The sequence below is a fragment of the Phyllostomus hastatus genome, unplaced genomic scaffold, assembly GCF_019186645.2.
Source record: "Phyllostomus hastatus isolate PE091 unplaced genomic scaffold, TTU_PhHast_1.1 phas_scaffold_345, whole genome shotgun sequence".
Lineage (NCBI taxonomy): Eukaryota > Metazoa > Chordata > Mammalia > Chiroptera > Phyllostomidae > Phyllostomus > Phyllostomus hastatus.
In genome coordinates this window covers 13,402,989-13,426,344 of record NW_025334024.1, presented here as the reverse complement: position 1 = coordinate 13,426,344, position 23,356 = coordinate 13,402,989, and the positions used below count along the sequence as shown (strand labels likewise).

General features: G+C 45.9%; 1 protein-coding gene across 6 annotated transcripts; it reads left to right on the top strand.

The window, feature by feature from the left end:
- Positions 1-1,109: 1,109 nt before the first annotated feature.
- ZNF23 (zinc finger protein 23) lies at positions 1,110-17,142 on the top strand. Of its 6 annotated transcripts, none has more exons than XM_045818677.1 (6): positions 1,110-1,156; positions 1,555-1,674; positions 7,130-7,194; positions 9,472-9,598; positions 10,222-10,335; positions 14,882-17,142. In XM_045818677.1, the coding sequence occupies exons 3-6, from the start codon at positions 7,162-7,164 to the stop codon at positions 16,684-16,686; spliced, it is 2,079 nt and encodes a 692-aa protein (XP_045674633.1). In that variant the 5' UTR covers positions 1,110-1,156; positions 1,555-1,674; positions 7,130-7,161; the 3' UTR covers positions 16,687-17,142. The 6 variants fall into 6 exon arrangements, with proteins under 6 accessions (XP_045674633.1, XP_045674630.1, XP_045674634.1 ...); XM_045818674.1 differs by having other exon boundaries at positions 14,879-17,142; XM_045818678.1 differs by having other exon boundaries at positions 9,422-9,598; positions 14,879-17,142.
- The last annotated feature ends 6,214 nt before the right edge of the window (positions 17,143-23,356 follow it).

Below are 23,356 nucleotides of genomic sequence, written 5' to 3'. Positions count from 1 at the left end.
AGTCATGACCAAACATTTACACATTGAAATATGGGCTTCTTTCCATGTATTAATCTAGACTTCATTGAGGACCTATCATGCTGGAGTGCCAGGGATGCAGTGTGACCAAAAGAGACATTGTATTCACCCTAAAAAAACCTTACAATCTCACAAGGGTGACATTTCTGTATCTCCAAGGACAAATGATCTCTACCCACATTGAACTTCTTCACCAGCCTGACTGTCCTTCACTAGCATGCAAGCACCACAGTGATGAACAGGGATTTTGCTGGCATTGTTTTATACTGTTTCTCCAGCTCCTATTGCTGGAGGTGAATGTGGGTGAGGAGGCTGTCCCCAGAGTCTGGAGAGATGGAGAGGTTTAGAATCCTCTCTCTGAACCTCATGGAGACAGGGTTAGGGGGTTAGTCCAGCTCCAGCTTCCGCTGCCCACTGCTCCACTAGTAGCAAGTCTCAGGCCAGAGGAGAGGAAGAAATAAAGAATGTCCCCCTACTGGCCACCAAAATGTTAGGGTGGTCAGTGACGTGGGCTGTAAAAGAATTCACAAAGAGAAGAAAGAGTAGAGAGTAAAGCTTTTATCCACTTTCCAAGAAAGGAGAGGGGCATGGTACAGAGAGATACACCACACATATGTGTTATAAATTACAAATTATTTCCCGTTTATTTCTTTTATTACAGTTAAGGCATTAGTTTTTAAAATGTACGTTGTTTATTTTATCTATACTCTTCTAAGTATTATGTATTTTAACGACAGGAGAATAAAGTGGTCACTAGGAAATATGTTACAAAAAGAGTGGCTTTGGGTTTGATACCATGTAAACCACCGATCCAGTCCTTGGACTCCCAAATCTGGTTGCACCCGCAGCTTTACTAAGGTACAGATTCCCCGCACCACCCCAAGTGTTGAATACAGCGCGGGTTCACTCCAGCTCTGGTTTCTGAATCTTGCCTTCCCTAGCCCACCCTCAAGATCGAAGGTAACCTGAACAAGATCCACGGCGAGGAGCTAAGGACGCCAGGACTCGCGGCACCGGGGTTTGAGCGCAGGGGGCGGGGCCGGAGCACCACCGAGAGGGAGCGACGCTGCTCCTAGAGAGGCTCCAACACCGCCCAAGAAGCACTTCCGGCTGCGCCGCGGAGCCGCTTGCTGCAGGGGTGAGTGTGGTGCTACGGGCGGTGGGGTGGTACCCTACCCCGGAGCCTCTGGGTTCGTAAGGGATGCCCTTCCACTCGGTTTGGAGCTGCGTCTCCTGCTCCTGTAGGAGAGAGCAGGGCGGCGGCCCCTCCTCGACTCCCACTTTGAACTCGGCGGCTGAAAACGTTCTGTGCCTTGGGAAGAGAAGCCTGTGCTACTGTCCTATCCACGAAGCCCCGAATACTTAGCTTGGGAAAGATGCTGTGGCTTTGGGGAAGATGTGCTGTAGCAGCCAGAGGGTGGAATATTTGCTGGAGGGAAGCGGCCTGAGGTGATAGTCACGAGTCTTTTAACATGTGGAGGTCGTGCAGGGGCTTTTACCAGGTTCAGATTGTATGCTCTCTGGTTCCTGACACAGGGACATGAATCAAGGCCCAGTGGAAGAGCTGAAAAGGCAGGGCATCTCCCATCCACCTGAGAGCAGAAGAAACGGGCTTGTGGAAGGCGTTGTCATCTGGAGCGGTGTCAGTTCCAAAAGGTGACTGGGCCCTACTCCCGAGCTGTGGGATGACAATGACCTGGGAATGCTTGCACCATATAATTACTCATTGCTCAGCCCTAGAATACACATACAGTCATTCCAGAATTGCTAATTCATATCTTCATGACTGGCAGATTTACTCGTGTTGACCGATAAAGACCTGAGGCTATAAAACAAGTTTATTTGGGGTCTTAAAGGACTCAAATCCAAGAGATGAGGATTCAGGTAACTACCCACACTAAGTTCTGGAGAGAACGAAGAAAGGCAGGGTTTATAAAGACGACAACCACAAAATGTAGTTCTTTCATGCAATTAAAGGATTGCTGGCTAGGTTAACAGGGTTTGGCTAATTCTAATATGGAACTGAGGGAGGTGAAAACTATCAAGGAAGGAAGTAAAAGTCCATATGTGCCCATATAGATTCCTAAGTCGTTTATGGTTCCAGCATTTTATGGCTCTGCCTTGAGCTGAGTTTAGCAACAGGTCTTGGTTTTGGTTTTTGGTTTAGCAACATGGTTGGCTACGTAAGAGCAGCTCTGAAAACAGGCACAAAATGTGCATAGGCTCCACTTCCTAAGAGCCTCTGGGCTCTATTTTAAGTGACTCTCTTAGCAATGTTTATTATGTTTTATTTTTTTTCCCATGATCACTAACTAGAGGGCAGCATTTGAGTACAGGTCTTTATAGCCTCACAGTATTTAGTTAAAATACTATTTTCCTAAGTTACTTAGTTCTTTTATTTCCTAACACTTCAGTGTGGTTATGTGATTCAGTTGTAGGACAGTTAGGTTATTTGCTGTTTGTGTGTCTTTTTTGGGTGTTACCCCCATCTCATTCCTGGTTGGTTGATTTTATATATGTATGTATATATATTTACTTGTTTGGGTATGTGAAACATTACTATGTTGGTGAAATTCAGACACATTCAGAAAAGTATTACCCCCCACACCCTCTTCTACCCAGCTTCCTTCCATCCTGTCCCCATTCCAGGGCTCCTTTCTCCCACATCCCACCCACACTTGGTGCAGCCAGTCTCCTTAGGTTTTGATTTATCCTTCCATTTCTTTTTGTATAAATGACCAGAGCACATTTTCTTGTACTTTCTTTTTGTTGTCATTACACAAAAGAGAGCACACTACCTTTTGCACTTTACTTTTTTTTAATTGAACAATATACTCTGGAAATTACTCTGCATCATAGAGATGACTGTATTTTTTAAAAATGCCACTCCCATATACACAAGACTGCATCTAGTATGTCAGTTAAGCAGCATCGTAGTAGAATGAGCACCGGGAACACACCACCCCATTAAGAAGGAGAACATGACCAACTGCTGCATTTGTCTGTGTTCCTCCCCAGCCCGGCCCCCGGCTTACCACCCCTGGAGGTAACAACTGTCTTGAATTTTGTGCTAATAGAGGCTTACCTGTTTTTAAAAATAATTTTATCACATATACGTGTATACGTAAATAATGTGTTTACTTTTCTTTTGAGCTTTATGAAAATGACATAGTGCTTGTCGTCATCTGGACTTGTGTAACTCAGTATTGTGTTCCTAAATTCGTCCATGTTCTGTGTAACTGAGTCATTCATTTTTGCTGCTTGATAATGTTCCATTGCTAAAAACTATATGACAACTTGTTTATGTATTCTCAATGGACATGTGAGTTTGCTTCCAGTTTTTAGCGATTAAATACTGCTGATGATGAATAATTCTGTATGTATCTCCTACATACAGAGTTTCTCTAGGGTATAAGTTTTTAAATTTAGGCATGAATGTTGAATTTTTTAAAGATTTTATTTATTTACTTTTAGAGAAGAGAAGGGAGGGAGAAAGAGAGGGAGAGAAACATCAATGTGTGGTTGCTTCGTGTGTGCGTGTGCGTGCCCTACTGGGGACCTGGCCTGCAACCCAGACATGTGCCCTGACTGGGAATTGAACTAGCATCCCTTTGGTTTGTAGGCCAGTGCTCAATCCACTGAGCCACACCAGGCAGGGCCAAATGTTGAATTTTATTAAACACCTTTTGGCATCTGTTAGATGAAGAGTATGTTTATATTGCTTTGATTTATTAATGTGGAAATGTACACCAATTTGTATCTTAATATTGACCAGAGACACATTTTCTTATACTTCTTTTTTATTGTCATTACACAAAAAATTGCTTGCGTTCTCATGAGATGATCCCTCTTATGCATGGTGTATCACTTTAATGGATTACTGGAGTCTATTTCTTATTATTTAGGATTATTTGCATCAATACTCATAAATGAGGCTTGTCTGTGGTTTAATATCTGTATTGTGCTGGTGTTACTCAGCTCAAGAGATTTGCGGGTTAGGGTGTTCTATTCAGGAACAAGATGTGGTGGTTGTTAGGTAGTTTCATCTACTTGCAGCAGGTAAATGAGACAGATTCACATCCAAAGCTCTTTCCCTGGAAGAGAGGCCTAGCCATTGCTTATGTACACTATTTGGTCAATTACATGTTGATTTCTTCTTTTGCAGTTGGCTAAATTTGTCTGGATTTGGTTAACTGTATGTCGATTCACTCGTTCTTCCCTTCTTCCTCCCTCCCTCCCTCCCTTCCTTCCTTCCTTCCTTCCTTCCTACAGTTGACTAAACTCTTGGATTGGGTGGTCAAGCGCATCCTGGGTGGACAAGCTCAAGTGGCTACAGCTGCATCTGCAAAATGCGGTGCTACATTTTAACATTTAACAAGAATAACATCTAGTAAGAACTGCCCAGACCTTGATACCCTTGTCCTATCTAACACTGGCATGATCCAAAAACTGGAAAACTTATTTGGCTCTTCTCTGCTACAGTTTACATAGTGTTGGAATTACTCATTTCTTCAAGATTTGAAAAGATTTGTCCATGATACATATGGGCTTAGTGTTTTGCAAGAGTTCACTCTTTACTGGCTATCTCAGTTTAAGTAAAAGTAATCACAGAGTATGGAGAAAAATCTATGTAATAAAATCTGTAGAGTTGGTTCATTAGATTCATATAGAAGTACATGTTCTTCCAACATAGAATAAATTTTCTTTTTAAGCATCTACACACTTTTTAGGTGGCCACTTCAGCTATTAAAAAAGAAACAAACCAGAAAACAAAAACACCTAACATCTTTAAAGCAGGAGTAAATATATTAGGCTATTTAAACACCATGCAGTAAAGCCAGAAATTATGAATAGAGAAGAAATTTACAACATGCTATCCTAAACAATTCTTTGGTCAGAGAAAGACACAATTGCTGACTAGCTATAAAATAGTAATTAAAACATAAAACCTCTGGAATGTGGTTAATTTTAGTGTATTCAGAGGAAAATATATGGCCTTATGTGTTTTAATTGCCAAGTAGAAAAGTATGAAAATAAATAAATAAGTCATGCAACCTCAAGAAGTTAGAAAAGAAGGCTTTTGTAGTCTAGTTTCCTCCAAAAGCAGAACACACGACAAAGATTTGTGTGCAGGTAATTTATTTGGAAATGTAGTCCTGGGCAGAGTGAAAGACAAGGGGAGTGACAGAGGAGGACGGAGAGCCACACAAGGGTGCTCTGTCAGTCTGGCCCGTCTGCATCTGACTGGTGTTCTGTCTTGTAGATTTGGAATCTCATATGGGGGGCTAATGGGGAAAACATTTATCCATTGGTCTCTGTCCCCTATTCAGGGGTGGCACCGTAGACCTGAACTCTCCTGCACATCAGGGATCAGCAAGTGTCCACAGGTTTCTGCAGTGTTTTATGCAGGACTCCAGAGAAGCCCCAGGGCAGGAGTCAGGCATCTGGGGTGCAGATTCGTACAGAGGCATTGGTAGGTTGCACCTGCACAAAGCCGAACTAAGCTTTTGGAGCTGGGCTAAGAGTGAGACAGAAGGAACAGAGTGGTGCATAAGCTGTCTCTTACAGAGCTAAAGAAACAAACCGAGAAAGCAGAACTTAATGAATTAAAAACAAATACAAAAATAGAGCAGTGTTCTAAATAAATAAAAAAGCTGGTTCATTGAAAATGAAACGACATTAAAATAGATAAACCACTGCTCAGCCTTACTCTATTAGTCTGTTTGGGATGCCGCAACAAACTGCTATCGACTGTGCGGCTTTGCCAACAGAAATGTATCTTACAGCTCTGGAGGGTCGAGTCCCAGATGAAGGTGCTGGCTGATTTGACTCGGTGACAGCTCTCCTTGGGTTTCAGATGGCTGCCTTCTCGCTGTGTGCTCATGTGGAAAGGACCTATCAGATTAGGGCCCTACCCTTATGACCTCATTTAACCTCATTACCTCCTTGACAGTCTTATCTCTAAATATAGTCACATTGGGGGGTTAGAGCTTTAGCATATTAATTTGGGGAGGGGGCACACATTCAATCCATAACACCAAGGAAAACGTCTGAAAGCACATACACTCAAAAGAAGAAGTGGGAAAAGCAAAGTAGCTTGCTACTAGATATGAAGGGAACAAAAAGAATCATAAACCAGTGTTTTCTGCAACTGCACTCAAGTTGAAATCCTGGAAGACATAGATGAGATTTTAGGAGAGTATAAATTTCAAGGCTGATTTTAGAATCAATGAAAATCTTGCAAATGGGAGGGAGGTGGGGAAGACGCGGGGGTGGGTCGGTGGGGATGGGAGTAAAAGGCAGAAAACTGTACTTGAACAACAATTAAAATTTAAAAAAAAATTTTTTAAATCTTGAAAATCAGAAACTAACCAGCCGACGTGTTTGGAACATTACGAACAAGGGGCTCAGGGTCGTGGGGCCTAGATCCCGTAGTGATCCTCCCTCTCAGGCAGCTGAGGTCTTGGCTTCTGCGTTCTCAGAAGGCTGGGAAGTATGAAGATGCAGCCTGGTACCTCACTTCTGGTCCAGCTTCCTCAGGGTAAGTCTGGGCCATGAGGAAGGCTGACCTCACAAGGTCTCCAGAGACATTAGGACTTGAGGACACTGAGCTGTGTAAGGAAACAGGCAGGATGTGGGGAGGCAGCTGTTCCTTCCCAGGTGTCGCCTCCTGGGACCTGACTCTGAGGCCTCTGTGCTGGGGCTGCAGCCCCTCCAGCCTGTCTTCTCTTGCTGTGTAATTGAGGACGACGGTTGTTTTGAGAAAGAGAAATAAGTCAAAGATCTTGGTAATGTTCTGTCTCTTGAGCTGAATCACTGACACACGAGTATTTGTTTTAGCATTCTTTGGACTCCACATACATTTTTATGGTATACTTTTGTGTGTATGATATATGTCAGAACTGTGAAATCTTAGCGTTCCTGGTAGTGAGCATCAGGGTCATGGCTGGGAGGAGCCCTGGGAACCGAGCAAGCGAACAGATCACCCCCTTCTTCCTGCGGCCCCTCCTGCTCACACTCGTGTCTGGACACAGGCTGCCTGCATCTTAGATCTTCCGTTCCTGGTTGGGGTGGCTTGCCTCACACCTGCTTCTCTCTGTGTTTCTCTTAGCTCCAGCCCTTCTCAAAGAGGAAGACCAAGCTATGGCAGCCGTGCTCCTGACAGCCTGGCCCCAGGTGAGCTGTGGATTCTTCAGGTCTTCCTCTGAGCAGTTTCAAATTGAAGAAATGGAGAAAGGAAGCTGGAGAGGGCCTCCATGCTTGTGCCTGCCAGACTGGAACTTGTGGAAAGAGTGGTGGTGTGAAGGGATGGAAACAGCAGGAGAGTGTGCGCGAAGGCAGAGGTGTAGTCTTGGACACAGTGAGGTTCTTTGTTCCTCTGGTAGAAGGGCTTCCCCAGCAGAGGGCTCTAGGGAGTAGGAGATGTGGACGCTGACCACGTAGGATGCTCTGTGTATGTGTGTGAGCAGAGGAAGTAGCAGAGGACTGGGATTCCCAGGGACTGGGGTGTAGGTAAGAGGAGCCGGATCAATGTAAAGGATAGCTGTGCTTCTAATTCAGGGGAAGGTGAAGGGAGTAGGGTCAAGGGAGGAAAAAAACTGGAAGCCCTGCGGGCCATGAGGTCTCACTGTGTCCTGAGAGGCTTTCAGGGCTTGGGGTGCACTGACTCAAACTTTAGGTATCGGGTAACAGCCCTGGACCCTCTACCCCAGAAAAATATACACGCAAACCAAGTTTTTCATACAATTTCAGGGACTTCATGGACCCCCTGAAGCTCATCCATGGAACTCCATGGATGGCAGGTTGGGAATAATCATAGTCACAGTAACTAGTAACATCGTTTGAGGCTTCCTATGCTGCAGGCACCATACTAAGCACTTTGCATGGACCACTCATTCCTGACACCTGCCCTCTGAGATAAGTGCTATGTTGGGCTCGTTACACCACGACAGACACAAAGGCAAAGGGAGATAGAGTGACTTGCCCAAGATCACACAGCCCTTGTGTGAATCTTAATTTTTTTTTAATTGATTTGAGAGAGAGAGAGAGAAACATCGATTTGTTGTTCCACTTACTTATACATTCATTGCCTGATTCTTGTAGGTGTCCTGACCAGGGATTGAACCTACAACCTTGGCATATCTGAATGATGCTCTAACCAACTGAGCTACCTAGCTAGGGCCCACTGTGTGATTCTTAACAGCCCAGCCTTATGATGTATATGGAACCAGTGATGTTAACTTCGTTAGATCTGTGATGGCTGTGTAGGGAATGACTTTCAGGGAGATTCAAATGCAGGGTGATAACTTCAGAAAGGATTCCAGTGGTCCAGGCAATGTGGGCTTCCTCAAGAGAAGCACTTATTAAAGAGGGGGCATGTAATTCAAGTAATCCTGCAGATAGAAGTCTTTAGGACCTAGAGTCAGAGTTAGAAGATGGGGGTGAGGAAGAGGGAGGAGATCAGAGTGACTCCCCAGGGTTCTAGCTGAGGATTCCTGCACAGATAGTGGTGGATGGCACCAGGTGTGTTGTGAATTCATTTACCTGGGTAAAGGGTGGTGGCAGTGGGCAGTGAAGGCATCTGATTTTGTGCAGACAAGTTGTTTGACCTGTCCACGGTCACACAGTGAGTGACATAGAAAAACCCAGAAGTTGGACTAGATTTGTTGCTGGGGAGAGGTTGGTAGAGTTAAGCAAGATGGATCCTGGCAGAGAGGAGTTGAGGGCAAGTCCCTGCCAATGTGTCCTCGAGGTTGTTAGAGAAGGCTGAGTGGGGCAGAGAGCGGCAGAGAGCAGCCAGAGGAGAACCCGAATTCTTGGGTGAAATTGGAAAGGATGGGGCTTGAATGGGAGAGGATAACAGAAAATGTCGGGTCTTCGGCAAGACCTGTCTTTAAGCAGAATGGGCTTGTGCCTCCACCCCTTGACCCTTGGTCTTTAAGCCAATCTACAACACTGAACTTCCTCTGCTGGAGGTTCTGAAGCAGAGGCTGATGATGAGAAAGCTGGTGATGGGAATCAGGCCGCAGATGGGGCCAGATGAGATGGAAGCCGTGGCCGTTCCTTGCGGGTGGCTCAAGGTTTGTGGGTGAGGGCAAGGTGTGGGGAGCAGCACAGGGCTGACATTAGGCACAAGGAGCAGAATGAAGAAGCCACGATCTTGAGATGAAGTAGGAATGCTCAGTTCAGTCCTGAGCTGTATTCACCAGTGAGGGGATGGTTATGTTACTATATTTTTTATAAGTATAAAAATGACTTGAGGTTTCTTTGCCATGAGAGAAGTCAGATATTCTCTGGTGTACTTTCCAGGTGTTTTTCTCAAATCTTTCGCCTTGTTATTAATTTCATGCTCTTCACAAGCTCCCTCCCCAAGCCCTTATACTGCCCTCTGCCCCTCACTTAGGGCCTGAGCCATGGAATTGGCCCTAGGGCAGCAGGAACCTGTTGTTTCAGAAGTTGGTGACCTTCGAGGATGTGGCTGTGTACTTCACCCCAACGGAGTGGGATGGCCTGTCCCCTGCACAGAGGGCCCTGTACAGGGATGTGATGCTGGAGAATTATGGGAATGTGGCCTCCCTGGGTAAGGCTTCTTCCCCTGGACCCAGATTCTGGCTCTTGGGGTTTCCTGACTTCTTTTTCCCTTACATGTTATAGATGGGGTCTCCAGTAATCCTTTACTGAGTGGGAACCCCAGAGCCTGAGTTCCTAATCCCCTAGACCCAGGGGTTGCTGGGAAGAGCAAACCCTGAGCCCTATTTGCAGTCAATGTAGGACTTTGCTGGGACTAGTATGCATTTTTTTTTTTTTTATGTGTTGGACACAGTGTGGAAAAAGTAACTTCTTGTTTCACAGTGTTAGGTTCCCCCTCACCCTGCCTGCATCTTAGGTCTTTCCAAGGATGTCAGTGTACTCTGAATATCTCAGGCCAAGCTCAAAAAGTGGCATTCCTTTGCACAGATTCTCCCTGTTTGTTCACCATGAAGTCTCTTGGGCCCACAGTCTGGGCCTTTCCCAAGACCTGCCCCTCCCCCCCAATACACCTTATAAGAACCCCTCCCCTCCACCACCACCAGTCCTTGGGCATGGACATCCTGGGGCTCTTACCTTCCCTCTCCATTGCAGAGACAGTCTGAGAAGAGGCTGAGGAACTCATCCATGGGAGATAATTCACTCTTCTCCCCTATCTCCTTGCCCCCAAAACAGGATTTCCAATTCTCAAACCTGCTGTGATCTCACAACTAGAAGGAGGAGGTGAGCTGGGGATCTCATCTCTGCTGGCCACTGGAGTAGGCTCAGACCCTCCAAGCCTCTGGACAGGTAAGGGAGGCACATGTTGCCCATTATGCTGGAAAGTTTAACTCTTTAGGAAGAAAGAGTTAACATGTAAGCATGAATTAACATATTAGCAACATTTAAGCATGCCACATTTATTGGCCAGGTGTACAGAGTAAAATTTAAATAAATTTTGATGATTTATAGAGATAGGTTCAATTGAGACCTTTTCTAACTATTTTCACAATTTGCTCTTTCTAATTCTAAGAATAGCTCATTTTTCATATGCCTCATTTTAACTCTTTGGAATCCTAATTTTGTAATTCTACCTTGCTCAGAACAAAATGAATGAATTCAGTAATTTGGGTGGGCATTCTTGCCTTTTCTCTAATCATTGTCTATTTAATGCAGAGGATACAGAATCAATAGTCTTTTTACATAAAACGGCATAATAACCTGCTGGTTAAAAGTACAGTTTTCGGAGCAGACTTTGTGAGGTTCATTCCCAACCGTGCTACTTTGTAGTTGTGTAACTGTGAGCAGGTCAGTTATTTAGTTGTCTAAGAATCAAGGTTCTCATCTGTGAACGTGGAATAATAAAACTAGGTTACTAGTGCTGGTCTTAACAGGTTGAGGATAAATGAGATAGTATGTCGTGTGTGGTTTATAGTGTGTGCTTGATAATATATTTGTTTTTATTATTCTTGGTGTTTTGGAGGAGACAGGTTTATATAGTAAGCTGTAGGGAATAAGGCTTACTTATAAGCCTTACTTATAAGAAGGGAGGGAGTGCCCTCAATTCAGTGCTTTTCAAACCATGTGCAAATGAATTACCTGGGAGTCTTACAAATATGCAGATTGTTATTCAGTGATCTGGTGTAGGGCCAAGATTCTGCATTTCTATTAAGTTTCCAGGTGATACCAACGCTTCCAATTCCCACACCACACTTGAAGTAGTGAGATTCTCATTGGCCCAAGCAGAGTAGCTGCCAGATGACTTCCCGGTTCCCGTGTGGCCCAGCTTTACTTCCTACTTTGGGGGTCCATAAGATTCTCTTACAGCCCTTCAACGAATCATCCTTATTTATTTATTTATTTATTTTAAAACACATTTGCACATTGTCCTTTTATTTTTTTAAAGATTTTGTTTATTTATTTTTAGAGAGGGAAGGGAGGGAGAAAAAGAGAATGAGAGAAACATCAATGTGTGGTTGCTGGGGGCCATGGACTGCAACCCAGGCATGTGCCCTGACTGGGAATCAAACCTGTGACACTTTGGTTTGCAGCCCATGCTCAGTCCACTGAGCTATGCCAGCCAGGGCTGAATCATCCTTTTTTAAAAGATGGTTTCAGCCCTGGCTGGTGTGGCTCACTGGATTGAGTCCGGCCTGTGAACCAGGGGTTCACAGGTTCGATTCCCAGTTAGGGCACATGCCTGGGTTGTGGGCCAGGTTTCCAGAACAGGGTGCATGAGAGGAAACCATACATTGATGTTTCTCTCCCTCTCTTTCTCCTTCCCGTCCCCTCTCTAAAAATAAATAAATATGTAAAAAATAAAAAAGATGGTCTGAGGGATTTTTATTCCTGTCATTCTGCCAGATGATCCCTGACCAACAAAGACATATTTTGGACATGGAGAATTTGAAGTGGTTGGCATACAGAGGGAGAAAAAAGATGATATTGTGGAGATCCTTAATCAAAGGAGTCTGGATTTCATTCTGTAGGCAGCAGATAGTCCTGAAGTTTTTGAACAACCCATCATGATCTTAGCTGAAGATAGAAACACGGTATAGTTAGTGTGTGTAGGTTTAGTGGGGCGACAACTCAGATGGGTTTGGGGCAGGCAGAATGGGAGGGTGTTGGGTACAGGGCCCATGTCAGCAGAGCTGACTTTCTTTAAAAAAAAAAAAACAAACACTTTTTCAGAAGCCCCATCTAGTGATTTCTGTTTAAATCTTATTTGTTAGAATGAGGAAATGGCCATCTACACTACAAGAGAGGGTGGAAAACACAGTTTTTAGCTGTAATTTTTATTGCTACCTCATAAAAAAATAGGGGATGTGCTAGTAAGGAAGAAAGGGAGAGCAGATATTTGATCAACCAGTAATCAGTAACATGTGCTACACAACAGGATTTGGTAAATAGGCCACCGGTATAGAAAATTGGCTAAGAATGTAAGTGGTTCATCCACATATTTTAATCAATGTGAAAAAATGTTGACCTTCAGTAGAAATCAATGAAATACAAATTAAAATGAGATGTTTCACCTATATATTGAAAACAACTAAATTATAATAAGTGATGGTGAGAGTACAGCAAAACAGAAATAGACTTCTGGAGGAGAATGAGAGTTGGTAGTTTTTTTAGAGAGTACTTTAGCAATACATACCAAGAGCCCTTCAAAAATTTGTACTTGATAAACTGGATAGTCCCTTTTAGAGCTATATCCTAATAAATTAATCAAGATATAGATAAAGATGCATGTGCATGAAATTTCATTATAATTTTATGTAATGAAATAATGGGAATAACCTGAATTTTCACATAGACTGGTTAAATTAGGGTACCTCTCAAAAGATACAAACTTCTAGTTATGAGTATTAGGGATGCAATGTATAACATGATGACTACCTACCATTGCTATATGATATATAATAAAGTTGTCAAGAGAGTCAATCCTGGGAGAGTAAATCCTTGTGAGGGAGTTCTCATCACAAGGAGAACATTTTTTCCCACTTTTTAAAAAAAGATTATTTATTTATTTATTTTTAGAGAGGGGGGAAGGGAGGGAGAGAAACAGAATGTGCAAGAGATACATTGGAGAGTTGCCTCTTGCATGCACCCAGCTGAGGACCTGAGCTGCAACCCAGGCATGTGCCCTGACCAGGGAATCAAACTGGTGACCCTTCGGCTTGCACTCATTCCACTGAGCCACACCAGCCAGGGCTCCTTTATTTTTTTATTTTATCTGTATGAGAAGATGGATGTTAGCCAAACCCATTGTGGTAATCATTTCACTATATATGTAAATCAAACCACCATGCAGTGTGCCTTAAACTTATACAGTGATGTATGTCAATTATTTCTCAGTAAAACTGGGGAAAAATAAGGTACCTGTGCAAGAAGGAGTACTATTTAGCAATTAAAAAATATTTTTACAGAATATCTAAAGACATTGGAAAACTATCATTATTAATGTGAAGGAAGAAAAGCTTCATTTTTGGAAAAGAATGTTTTGGGAAAAATGATTGGAAGGAAAATGATTGGGGAAGAGATACCTCAGAAGGTCAGCAGTAGTTATTGTTAGGTGGTTGTATTTCAGATCATTTGAATTTTCTTTTTTGTAAATTTATGATGCTACAGATGGATATTATTTTTATAATTGGGGAAATCAATAGTATTTTGAAAATATTTGTTAGAGAGATTCAGGTCATTTGGGTCTACTGAGGGTGATTTTAATAACATACTGGGGCAGGGGGCATATTAGATGTGGTTGAGGAGAGATGAGAGATAAAAAATATAGAGACAGCATTTTGGGCCCACTTTTGAGAAATTTGGGAACAAATGCAGAGATCAAATGTAGCTCTGTTGGGACTATAGGGATTATAGAAAGATGAATGAGTTTATAGAAAGAATTGTATAGAATGACCAATTTTAGGATTGAGTAAAGAAGTAAAAAGATAGGTAAGGAGCATGCAGCAGTGTTCCGGGGGGGTGGGAAAGAATGGGGTTAAAGGGATCAATAGTGGACCTAAACAGATCCTTTCTGAAGCAGAGAAAAAAGAAGTTGAAGGAGAAATTTTGGAAAGCCTAGAGTTTTAAGTTCTAAGGAAAGAAACAAACTTCTTTCCTTTTTGCTTCTTGGTATCGCTAACATTTGCCATCCCTAGTATTGCCACATGTTGGATCCTCTGCCTTTTCCTTCTTAAGTTATTTCCATTTTTATTGACAAAGGGCTCAATGATATAGGGGGAACTGAGGAGAAACTGCAGAGTGTAGTGAAGTATGGTGTGATGGAAAGAATGCTCATTTGGTGGATAAGACCTAGAATGTTGTTCCACTGCTGTCTGTTTCAACCGTGATGTTATTGGTCATTGATTTAGAGATAGGTGATCTTTTAAAATCATTACTTTCAAACTTATAATATTGGCACATGCCCAGAATAGCACAAAGTATATAAAATGTGTGTGTTGGGGGTGGAGGTGGGGGGACCTACCAAGCTTTCAGTGTCAGTTTGCTCAGTTTCTTGTGTCTTCTTTCAGAAGTTTTCTAGGCACATACAAATATATATGTCTATGTCAGTCCTTTTAATTTTCTTTTACACAAACGGAATCTACTCTACATACCATTTCTCAACTTGTTTTCCCATTTAACAGTATACTTTGGGCATCTTTTCCTGTCAGCATATATGTATTTATTTCATTTTCTTGCCAGCTACATATTATTCTACCTTATGGATGAACCTTAGATTCTTTGACCTAAATTTTAAAGACCCCTTTGATTATTGTGATCCTTTATTCCTTCTAGCACAGTTCTTTTTTTCTAACATGGTTCTTATATGACATTTTGTTTTCTGTTTCTTTTATAGTAGATATTGATATCCAGACTGACAATGATATAACAAAGGAACTATACAAAGAAAAACATAATGCATCATTTGTACTCCAGGGGAACTCTTCCCAGGAAATAGACTTCTCAGAAGCCTATATTGTAGAAAAACAACAGCAGGAAGTCCACCTAGTAGGAAGTATGAAGAAAGAGAACAGCAATATTATTGATGGAACAGTGAAAGACAACACAGACCCCACGGAGGAGTGTTTGTTCAGTCAGAATCCAAACTTGAACCAGTGTCCTACCATCCTCTCCACTGGAGAGGAACCCCCTACATGTATGGGATTGAAGAAAGCCTTGAACTTTGACACAAAACTTACTTATCATGAAATAAGTAATTCTAGAGAAAGACCTTTTGAATGTGAAGAATTAGTGGAAAACTTTAAGTATAACTCTCAACTTACTCGTCAAGACAGCTACACTAGGGAGAAGCCCTACCAGTGTAAGGAGTGCAGCAAAGTCTTTAGTGTTAAGGCAAAATTAATTTGGCATCAAAGACTTCATAGTGGGGAGAAACCCTTCAAATGTGTGGAGTGTGGGAAAAGCTTCAGTTACAGTTCCCATTACATCACCCATCAGACAGTCCACAGTGGGGAGAAGCCCTATCAGTGCCAGGTGTGTGGGAAAGCCTTCAGTGTTAATGGGAGTCTAATCAGGCATCAGAGAATCCATACAGGAGAGAAGCCCTATCAGTGCAAGGAGTGTGGAAATGGCTTCAGCTGCAGTTCTGCATATATTACACATCAGAGAGTTCATACTGGGGAGAAACCTTATGAGTGTAATGATTGTGGGAAAGCTTTCAATGTTAATGCAAAATTAATTCAGCACCAGAGAATCCACACTGGAGAGAAACCTTATGAATGTAATGAGTGTGGGAAAGGCTTCAGGTGCAGTTCCCAGCTTAGGCAGCATCAGAGCATCCACACTGGAGAGAAACCCTGTCAGTGTAAAGAGTGTGGGAAAGCCTTCAGTAATAATGCAAAACTCATTCAGCATCAGAGAACCCACACAGGTGAGAAGCCCTACGAGTGTAGTGAATGTGGAAAAGCCTTTAGTATCAAAGGGAAGTTAATCCAGCACCAGAGAATCCACACAGGTGAAAAGCCCTACAAGTGCAATGAATGTGGAAAAGCCTTCAGGTGTAATTCCCAGCTTCGGCAGCATCTGCGAATCCACACTGGAGAGAAGCCCTATGAGTGCAATGAGTGTGGAAAGGCCTTCAGTGTCAATGCTAAACTAATGCAGCATCAGAGGATTCACACTGGGGAGAAACCCTTTGAATGTAATGAGTGTGGGAAATGTTTCACATCTAAAAGAAACCTACTTGATCATCACCGAATCCATACTGGAGAAAAACCTTATCAATGTCAGGAATGTGGGAAAGCCTTCAGTATCAATGCCAAACTAACTAGGCATCAGAGAATACACACTGGGGAGAAGCCTTTCAAATGTATGGAATGTGAGAAAGCATTTAGCTGTAGTTCTGACTATATTGTACATCAGAGGATCCATACTGGAGAGAAACCCTTTCAATGTAAGGAGTGTGGAAAAGCTTTCCATGTTAACGCCCATTTAATTCGGCATCAGAGAAGTCACACTGGAGAGAAACCCTTCAGGTGTGTGGAGTGTGGCAAAGGCTTCAGCTATAGTTCTGACTGCATTATACATCAGACTGTCCACACTTGGAAGAAACCCTTTTTGTGTAATGTGTGTGGCAAAGCCTTCAGGTTTAGCTTCCAGCTTAATCAGCATCAGAGTGTCCATAGTGAAGGAAAATCCCAGTGAGAAGGATGTAGAAAACTCTCAAGATTAATGCCGAACTGAATCAGGGGTCGTCAGATTTACCCTGGTGGAAAACCCAGAGAGAAATTAATATGTCAGTCTTCACATGAAAACAGACTTTTTTCATTTTATTCCATTTTAAATTAGAAATGATGACCAGTTAAAAAGTAACATTCAAAAACAAATTATTTTGTTTTATACCAACATCCAATTAGAATATACCCCATTGCCAACACCATCAAGAAAAGTAGACTTTTCTAGGAGTACGCTTAATTATAATGGAGGACCTACATGGATCTCCACTGAGGGCCACAAAAGGAAACTTAATGGGGGACAGAGAGGGAAACCTTGTTCTTGGATAGAGATTCACTCTACTTAATTTATTTCCCTTTCATTTTTGACAACAAGCATGCATAACTTTTGTAAAGAGGAAAAACATTAAAGATTTCCTTAAAAGAAGAATGTGAGTAAATTTTTTACTTTCATGGAATAGAGAAAACCTTCCTAAGCGTCAGATGAAATCTAGAAACCAAATAAAAGGGGAAATAGTAATAAATAGATTAAAAAATGACTAAGATGTTCAGTCTTGATAGCACCCTGAGGAGTGAAAATTAGAACGTGCATACAACCACACACAGGAGGCCCCAGACCTTCCTCCCACAGACACAGGATGCACACATGGACTCTCCTACAGCCCACATGCATCAAACATGGACATTCAGAGACAGCCGTAGGCCACCTCCCTGCCCCAGGCATGCTTGCTCCTGTGCTCTAGCTTGAGTGAGCAGTGTTGGCTAGGAGTGCTGTCTTGAGTACTTCAAAGGAAATATTCCTGTCAGAAAGCTGATGACAGTATAGGACTTGAGCAGTGTCCAGAGATGCCATTGTAGAGGTCCCCTTCTCCCCCACCTTCAAGCTAGGAACTGAGCATGTGTGGAGGCAGACCCTGGAGCAGAACCCTCCTTCCCCTGACCCTCTGGCCCTGCACCTCTGGGAAATTCCAGACCACAGACCCGGAGATGCCCCAAGTCATGGGGTCCGAGCCCATTTACTTACAGGGAAACAGGCCCAGAGATGGATGGCACTGTCCTGGTCACACAGCAAACCAGTGGCTGATGTGGTTACTTACCCAGGCCAAAGGAAGTTAGAGGGCCGCAGCTCGCTCTAACCTTCCTGGTGCACAGACAGCCTGTAGATGGCTTCTGGATGTGCCCGTCGGGGGAGGTGGGAACAGGAAGTCCTACAATCCCGGTTCCCAGCTGGGTCTGGCAGTTTGTGCTGTGGAAGAAACTAGGCAGGGACTGGAGGAGGGTCGAGCCACTGAAGACAACTTGATGTCCAGGATCTGCTACCAATGTGTGTCACCTTGGCTTCTCTGGGTCTCAGGCTCCTGGTCACCTTAGGGGTTGAGGGCTGGTCCCAGGTGTCTGGGCCCTTCCTACCTGAATGGTCCCTAAGGGTTCCCTACCTCTCTGTATGTTTGGTTTTGTCCAGGGTAAGTCCTGTTCAGACCCCAGGGACACCAGGAGGAAGCAGACACCTGCAAAGCTTCACGAAGTCCTGTGGTCCCATGGCCCAGAACTCCCTGGGTCCACTGGAGGCCTTACAAGGACAAAATGGAGCCACGGTACTGGAGACCCCGTCCGCTCACAAAAGCACTTTTCTGAATTGGAGCCATGGGCCTGGAAGAGCCAGGGCTAGTCTTTCTCCGTCAGTCAGGGTCAGCATGTTCTGTCCCCGCAGCAGAACGCACCCTCCCGCCGCAGCCTGCCACACTGGAAGGGTTCTCAGAGAATATGCGGTTATGCCAGGCCCAGGTCAGGAGGGGAAACTGAGGTCCGGAGGAAGACATGGCTTCCGCACGCACCCAGCAAGTCTGGGCAGAGCCGGGGAGAGAGAGGCCCAGGCAGGGCGGAGATGGGTGGGTCCTTGAGCTGGTGCAGGCAGGGCTCAGCGTCATCTGGAGGGTGGGGGCAAGAGGCTCGGTACAGCGCTCCCCTCCACGCGGTGGGCACAGGGTCCTGAGGAGAGGCTTCTGGACTCTCGGCCTCTGAGGTCTCCATTCTCCCCAGACCACAACCCCACTCGTCTGCTGCCCTATCCTGACGAGGACCTGAGGCCACCTTCTCCTGACACAGACGGCTCCACTCAGTTGAACGTTTGTGGAAGGCAGGCCCCTTCCGCAGGCCGGGGCTCGCTGAGTGCTGGGGAACCTGAGGTGAGCGAGCCTTGGCCTTCTCAGAGAGCTCCCCGCTGCCCCTGCCCCCATCTCCCAGGCGCCACCGGCACCACACACCACGTGGTCTGGGCACATCCGACAGCTCCCAGGACTCCCCGGGGGCTCCAGCCTGGGCTGAGCTCGCTTGGCGGAGCTCTAAGTCCTGCGCCTGCCCTCCGCCGCCCGGCGCCTGAGCCTCCCTCCTGCTCCAACTTCCTCTCCCACTGCTCACCAGTACCCACCCTGTACCCGGGCGGACTGGTCCGTCCGTGGCTCCGGTGATCCTGAAGTGTGGCCCCATCCCCTCCCGGCTACTGAAATCCCACCCACGCTCAGCCCAAGCCCAGCCTCCAGGAAGCCCTACCCAGCTGCAGGGACGCACGGCACGATCTCTCCTGGCTAGTTTCCTTTAGCCCGCCACGGTAAGAGTAGTTGCGCGTATCCGCCGTCCACCTTTGGCCTGAGAGCCCAGAGCCCACGTGCTCCTAGCGTGTGAACGCGAGGCTCCGGATCCCACCCGCCCAGGGCCACGGGCGCGCGGGGTCAGGAGATGGGGGACGGCTTTCCCTAGCGACCCTTCACTCCCCAGGCAGCCTTGGGCGCGCGCCCTCTCACCCTGGGACTGTTTTGGCCTCCGTGTGAGACAGAGGAGGGAAGTCAGGCCTGCGCGTCTGGCGCCCCAGACTTGCAGTTGGACAAGGAGAAGCCATTAAGAGTCACTGGCTGCCAGGCTTGGCCTCCTGCTACCCCTGGTGGCCGGTTTGCTCATTGCAGGGCAGGAGCAGCCACAGCCCGCTCTACTATAAGGGCGGGAAAACAACCGCAGCTCTTGGTGGAAAATCTGGCGCATCCGCTGGGATTAAGGGTAGGGGTGGACATGATCTGAGAAACCCGGAAGGCCTGTGGAGGCGCCTGACTGTACAGAGCTGGGCGCGGGTGAGAGCCCATGCTCTCCAGAGTCGGAAGAAGTCTCAGAATGATTAGGCCAGCGCATTGCAAACTTTTTAAAAAAGAAGCACGACCCCCCACACCTCTTCTCCGCCCCAGAGGTCCATACTGTAATTCACATAAGGAGGGCTACTGTGGGGGACTGTGAAGGGGCCAGTTGCCAGCCGGGCCATGAGAGTGAAGGGCAGTGGGCTTTGCTTAAAGGTAAAGGGTCCAGGAGTCGATAGGCAGGATTCAGAGTACAAGTGGTCCACAGAACGGCTGCAGGTGTGAAATTGTTAAGAATGTAAAAGGGGGGTGATGGGACCCACCACCATGCTCTTCTGGGAAGGGCACACAATAAGGAGTGGTGGCGGGAGGCTACCATAACAAAGAGGGAAGAGGAGAGAGGAAACACAGAGACCATGTGGACAGTGAGGAGGGTCCCGGATATGCCATGCAGTGTCCTTGGGGGGCGGGGGGGGGGGCTTCCCTTCCCTCTTCCCAGTGAGCTGAGCCAAAAGCCACCTCCCGCTTGCTGGCCTCCCTGTCCCCTTGGTCAGCATTGCCTGCTCTGTGTCCTCCTCCCCCAGCTCTCTGCCCTCACCTCTGTGTGGTCATTCCCACTGTGCCACTCCTCTTCCCCTTTTCTACTTGGAGCTGCTGATTTATTGGCTCTCCCTATGGACCACAAGCTCACTGATGGGGGTGGGGGTGATGGAAGTGAATCAGTAAGAGAAGTGTTTTGTGCCTGTGCTTATATAGTTTATACATTTTCATCAACAGAAGTCCAGGTGAATTCCCAGGGGCCTCTAGTGCTGGGTTGAGTAGGGGTAGGGGAGCAGTATCCTAAGCACCACCATCAAGCACATGGGGCTACCAGCACAAACGCCTTGGAGGTGGTAAGAATTGGGTTGCTCTCCTGTTACCCATCAGAGGGCGCTCCAGCCTCCAAATAAACATCTGGAGACTGAAGTTTGAGGTCCGGCTCTGAGGAACGGAGCTCTGGCTTCAGTGTTCATCCACCCATTGCTAGGGCTCCCCACTACCACCATCACCACATTTGGCTACAGCTGGCCTGAGTCTCTGGGCAGGGGCACCGGCAGCTTGCTGGCTCATCTCCTAGGAAACCTAAGGTAAGAAAGCCACCAGCCAAACTGCCTGAGGCCAGTAAATGGAACAGAAGAATGTGTTCAGGGGGAGGGCAGGGCCACTGGTGGAGGTGAGTAGAGGGAGAGGATCCAGCTTCACTGCCCCTTTCCCTCCTGCCAGAAATGACTACCAGACAGAAGGGATAGGCAGTGCTTCTTAGATGGGGCCCCCAGACCAGCAGTAGCACAGCATGGTGACATCGCATGGGAACTTGTTAGAAATACAAAGTCCTGGGCCCCACCCCGGACCTAGAGAATCAGAATCTCTGGGGGTGGGCCTGGCACTCTGTGTTAACAAGCCCTCCAGGGAGTTCTGATGAGTGCTCAAATTTAAGAACCGCTGGATGAGACAGCTGCAGAAAAGAAAGGCTTCCCTGGTCTTCACTTTCAGAGACACCGGTGGAAGATGAAAGGTCACAGAGCCAGGCCTGCTCAAGTCAGATGCAGGGGAAGAAAAAGTGGCTCTTCCTTCCTCCCACAGTCACCCCTGTTGGTGTTGTCCCAAGTCAGCCTTCCCGAGCAAAGGGTATTCACAAAGAGATGAAAATCTGAAATGGCTTCTGTGTATAGCCCAACCCAACCATCCAGCTTTGAACAAACACAGTCTAAAGACTTGTCCCCGTAAAAATGTCTCATTCCATCTTTCCTCCTGCCATGAATTTACCTGGCAGATCCCCATCTGGTCCCTCATCCAATGACACAGAGATTAGTCGGAAATGGCCGCCCAGCAGTGGCTCTGTGGTTGGTTGTGGTTGTGGCCACGCCCGGTAGATGAGCCATTCATGGGCCAGACACTTGACCCAGGTTCTGACCTAGGGCTTGATTATAATTAGGGTCCAGTTTAAAAGCTGCTGCACTGCAGGGGCAGGGACAGTGCCTGGGTGTGGAAGGGAGGGTCCAGAGCTAGGAGAGGGGGGTTGTCAGCAGGAGCTAGATGTCAGCTCCTCTGACTTCCCAGCTCCAGGGTTTGACCTTCTGCTTTCAGAGGTGAGTTTCACTCCCTGAGGATTGGTGAGTGCTTATCTCATGAGCAGGGTTGACTCCCGGCTCAGGCGTTTTGTGTTGAAACTTGGGAAGGAGGGAGTTGCCTGTTAAGGGAGAGGTCTCTGTATTTCCAGCTCCAGGGAGAGGCGGGGGGAGTCCGGGCTGTCAACTCTTCCTTCTGCTCTATCTAGAAAGCCTTACCTTATTCTTGGGGTGAAATCCTGGTGAAATGGCCTCACTGCCTTTAAGCTTTACCTCCAAGCGGGAGCCTGGGCAGCTGGCCCCTCCTTATCACGCTGGGCTGGGAACACGTGTGCTCTGTGCTCTTACCCAGCCCTGGCGTTCCAGTTAAAGGGGCCTGAGGTGCGTCAGGATGGTTTGTTAAATTATTTAAATAAGTAACTAGGACTCATGAGGGCCCCAAATTATCATTGGGAGGAACATGATCAAAAAAGGACTTGGCTGAAAAAAGACTTAAGTACCAATAGCTTTAAATTTTGGTTCAAATTGCCACAGATATGCAAAAACGACCCCCAAGTTTTAGAGCAACAAATCTCCCTCTCATTCTTTCCTGTTTGCCAATTTCCATCCCCAAGGGCAACACTCTTCCTAATATGTGTATACAAACATATGCAGAAAAAGGTTCTCATTTCCATCCTTCTTTTACACAAAAGCTGCATGTTTCCTGAATCCACCCCTTTCCCCATTAACACACCTTGGAATTTTCCATATCCATGCCTTGGTGCCCTTGTTGTTTTTCACAGTTGTGTAGTATTCCACATTGTGCAAGTACTATAACTTATTTCACCCGTCCCCTCCTTTGCACTTGTCCAGTCATCTGCTATCATGACTAATGCCACAATGCTTCAGCTTGTACATATATTTTCTTGCATACATTCCAGTGCACCTTTAGAATGAATTCTTCGAAGTGAAACTACTAGGTGTGAGGGAAACTGCACTTAGAATTATGGTGGATGTCGCCTTCCTTCCTCTGACAGGGAGGTAGTAGGGAAGGAGACTGTTTAGAGCCAGACAGGGCAGCATCTGAACATCTTCTCTGTGCTTTCTACCTATTTTCTCACCTGCTCTGTGTTCAGTTTTAAAAATTTGTAAAATGTGACCCACACAATTGTGAGATTAAAATGGACTCGGCTATGAAAAGCATTGGTTGGTGGCCAAACACATAGCGAGAGCTCAAAGGCATCACGAGTCATGGAGGCCGCAATACAGCTGCCCTGCATTTCCCCAAGGGCAGGCAGCCTGGGCTCTCTGGGGAACGTGCTGGAGCATCCGAGGAGAGCCGAGGAGAGGTGTCTGAAAGCCAATGACAGGCTGGTCAGCAAGGCCTTGGTTCCAACTGGAAGATGCCCTCCCCAGCACCACCATCATTTTG

Excerpts from the sequence above, each read along its gene's own strand:
- ZNF23 (XM_045818674.1), top strand. The coding sequence starts at position 7,162 with ATGGCAGCCGTGCTCCTGACAGCCTGGCCCCAG. Across the intron at positions 7,195-9,471 it reads TCCTGACAGCCTGGCCCCAG|AAGTTGGTGACCTTCGAGGA; the intron begins GTGAGCTGTGGA and ends CTGTTGTTTCAG. Across the intron at positions 9,599-10,221 it reads TGGGAATGTGGCCTCCCTGG|GATTTCCAATTCTCAAACCT; the intron begins GTAAGGCTTCTT and ends CCCCCAAAACAG.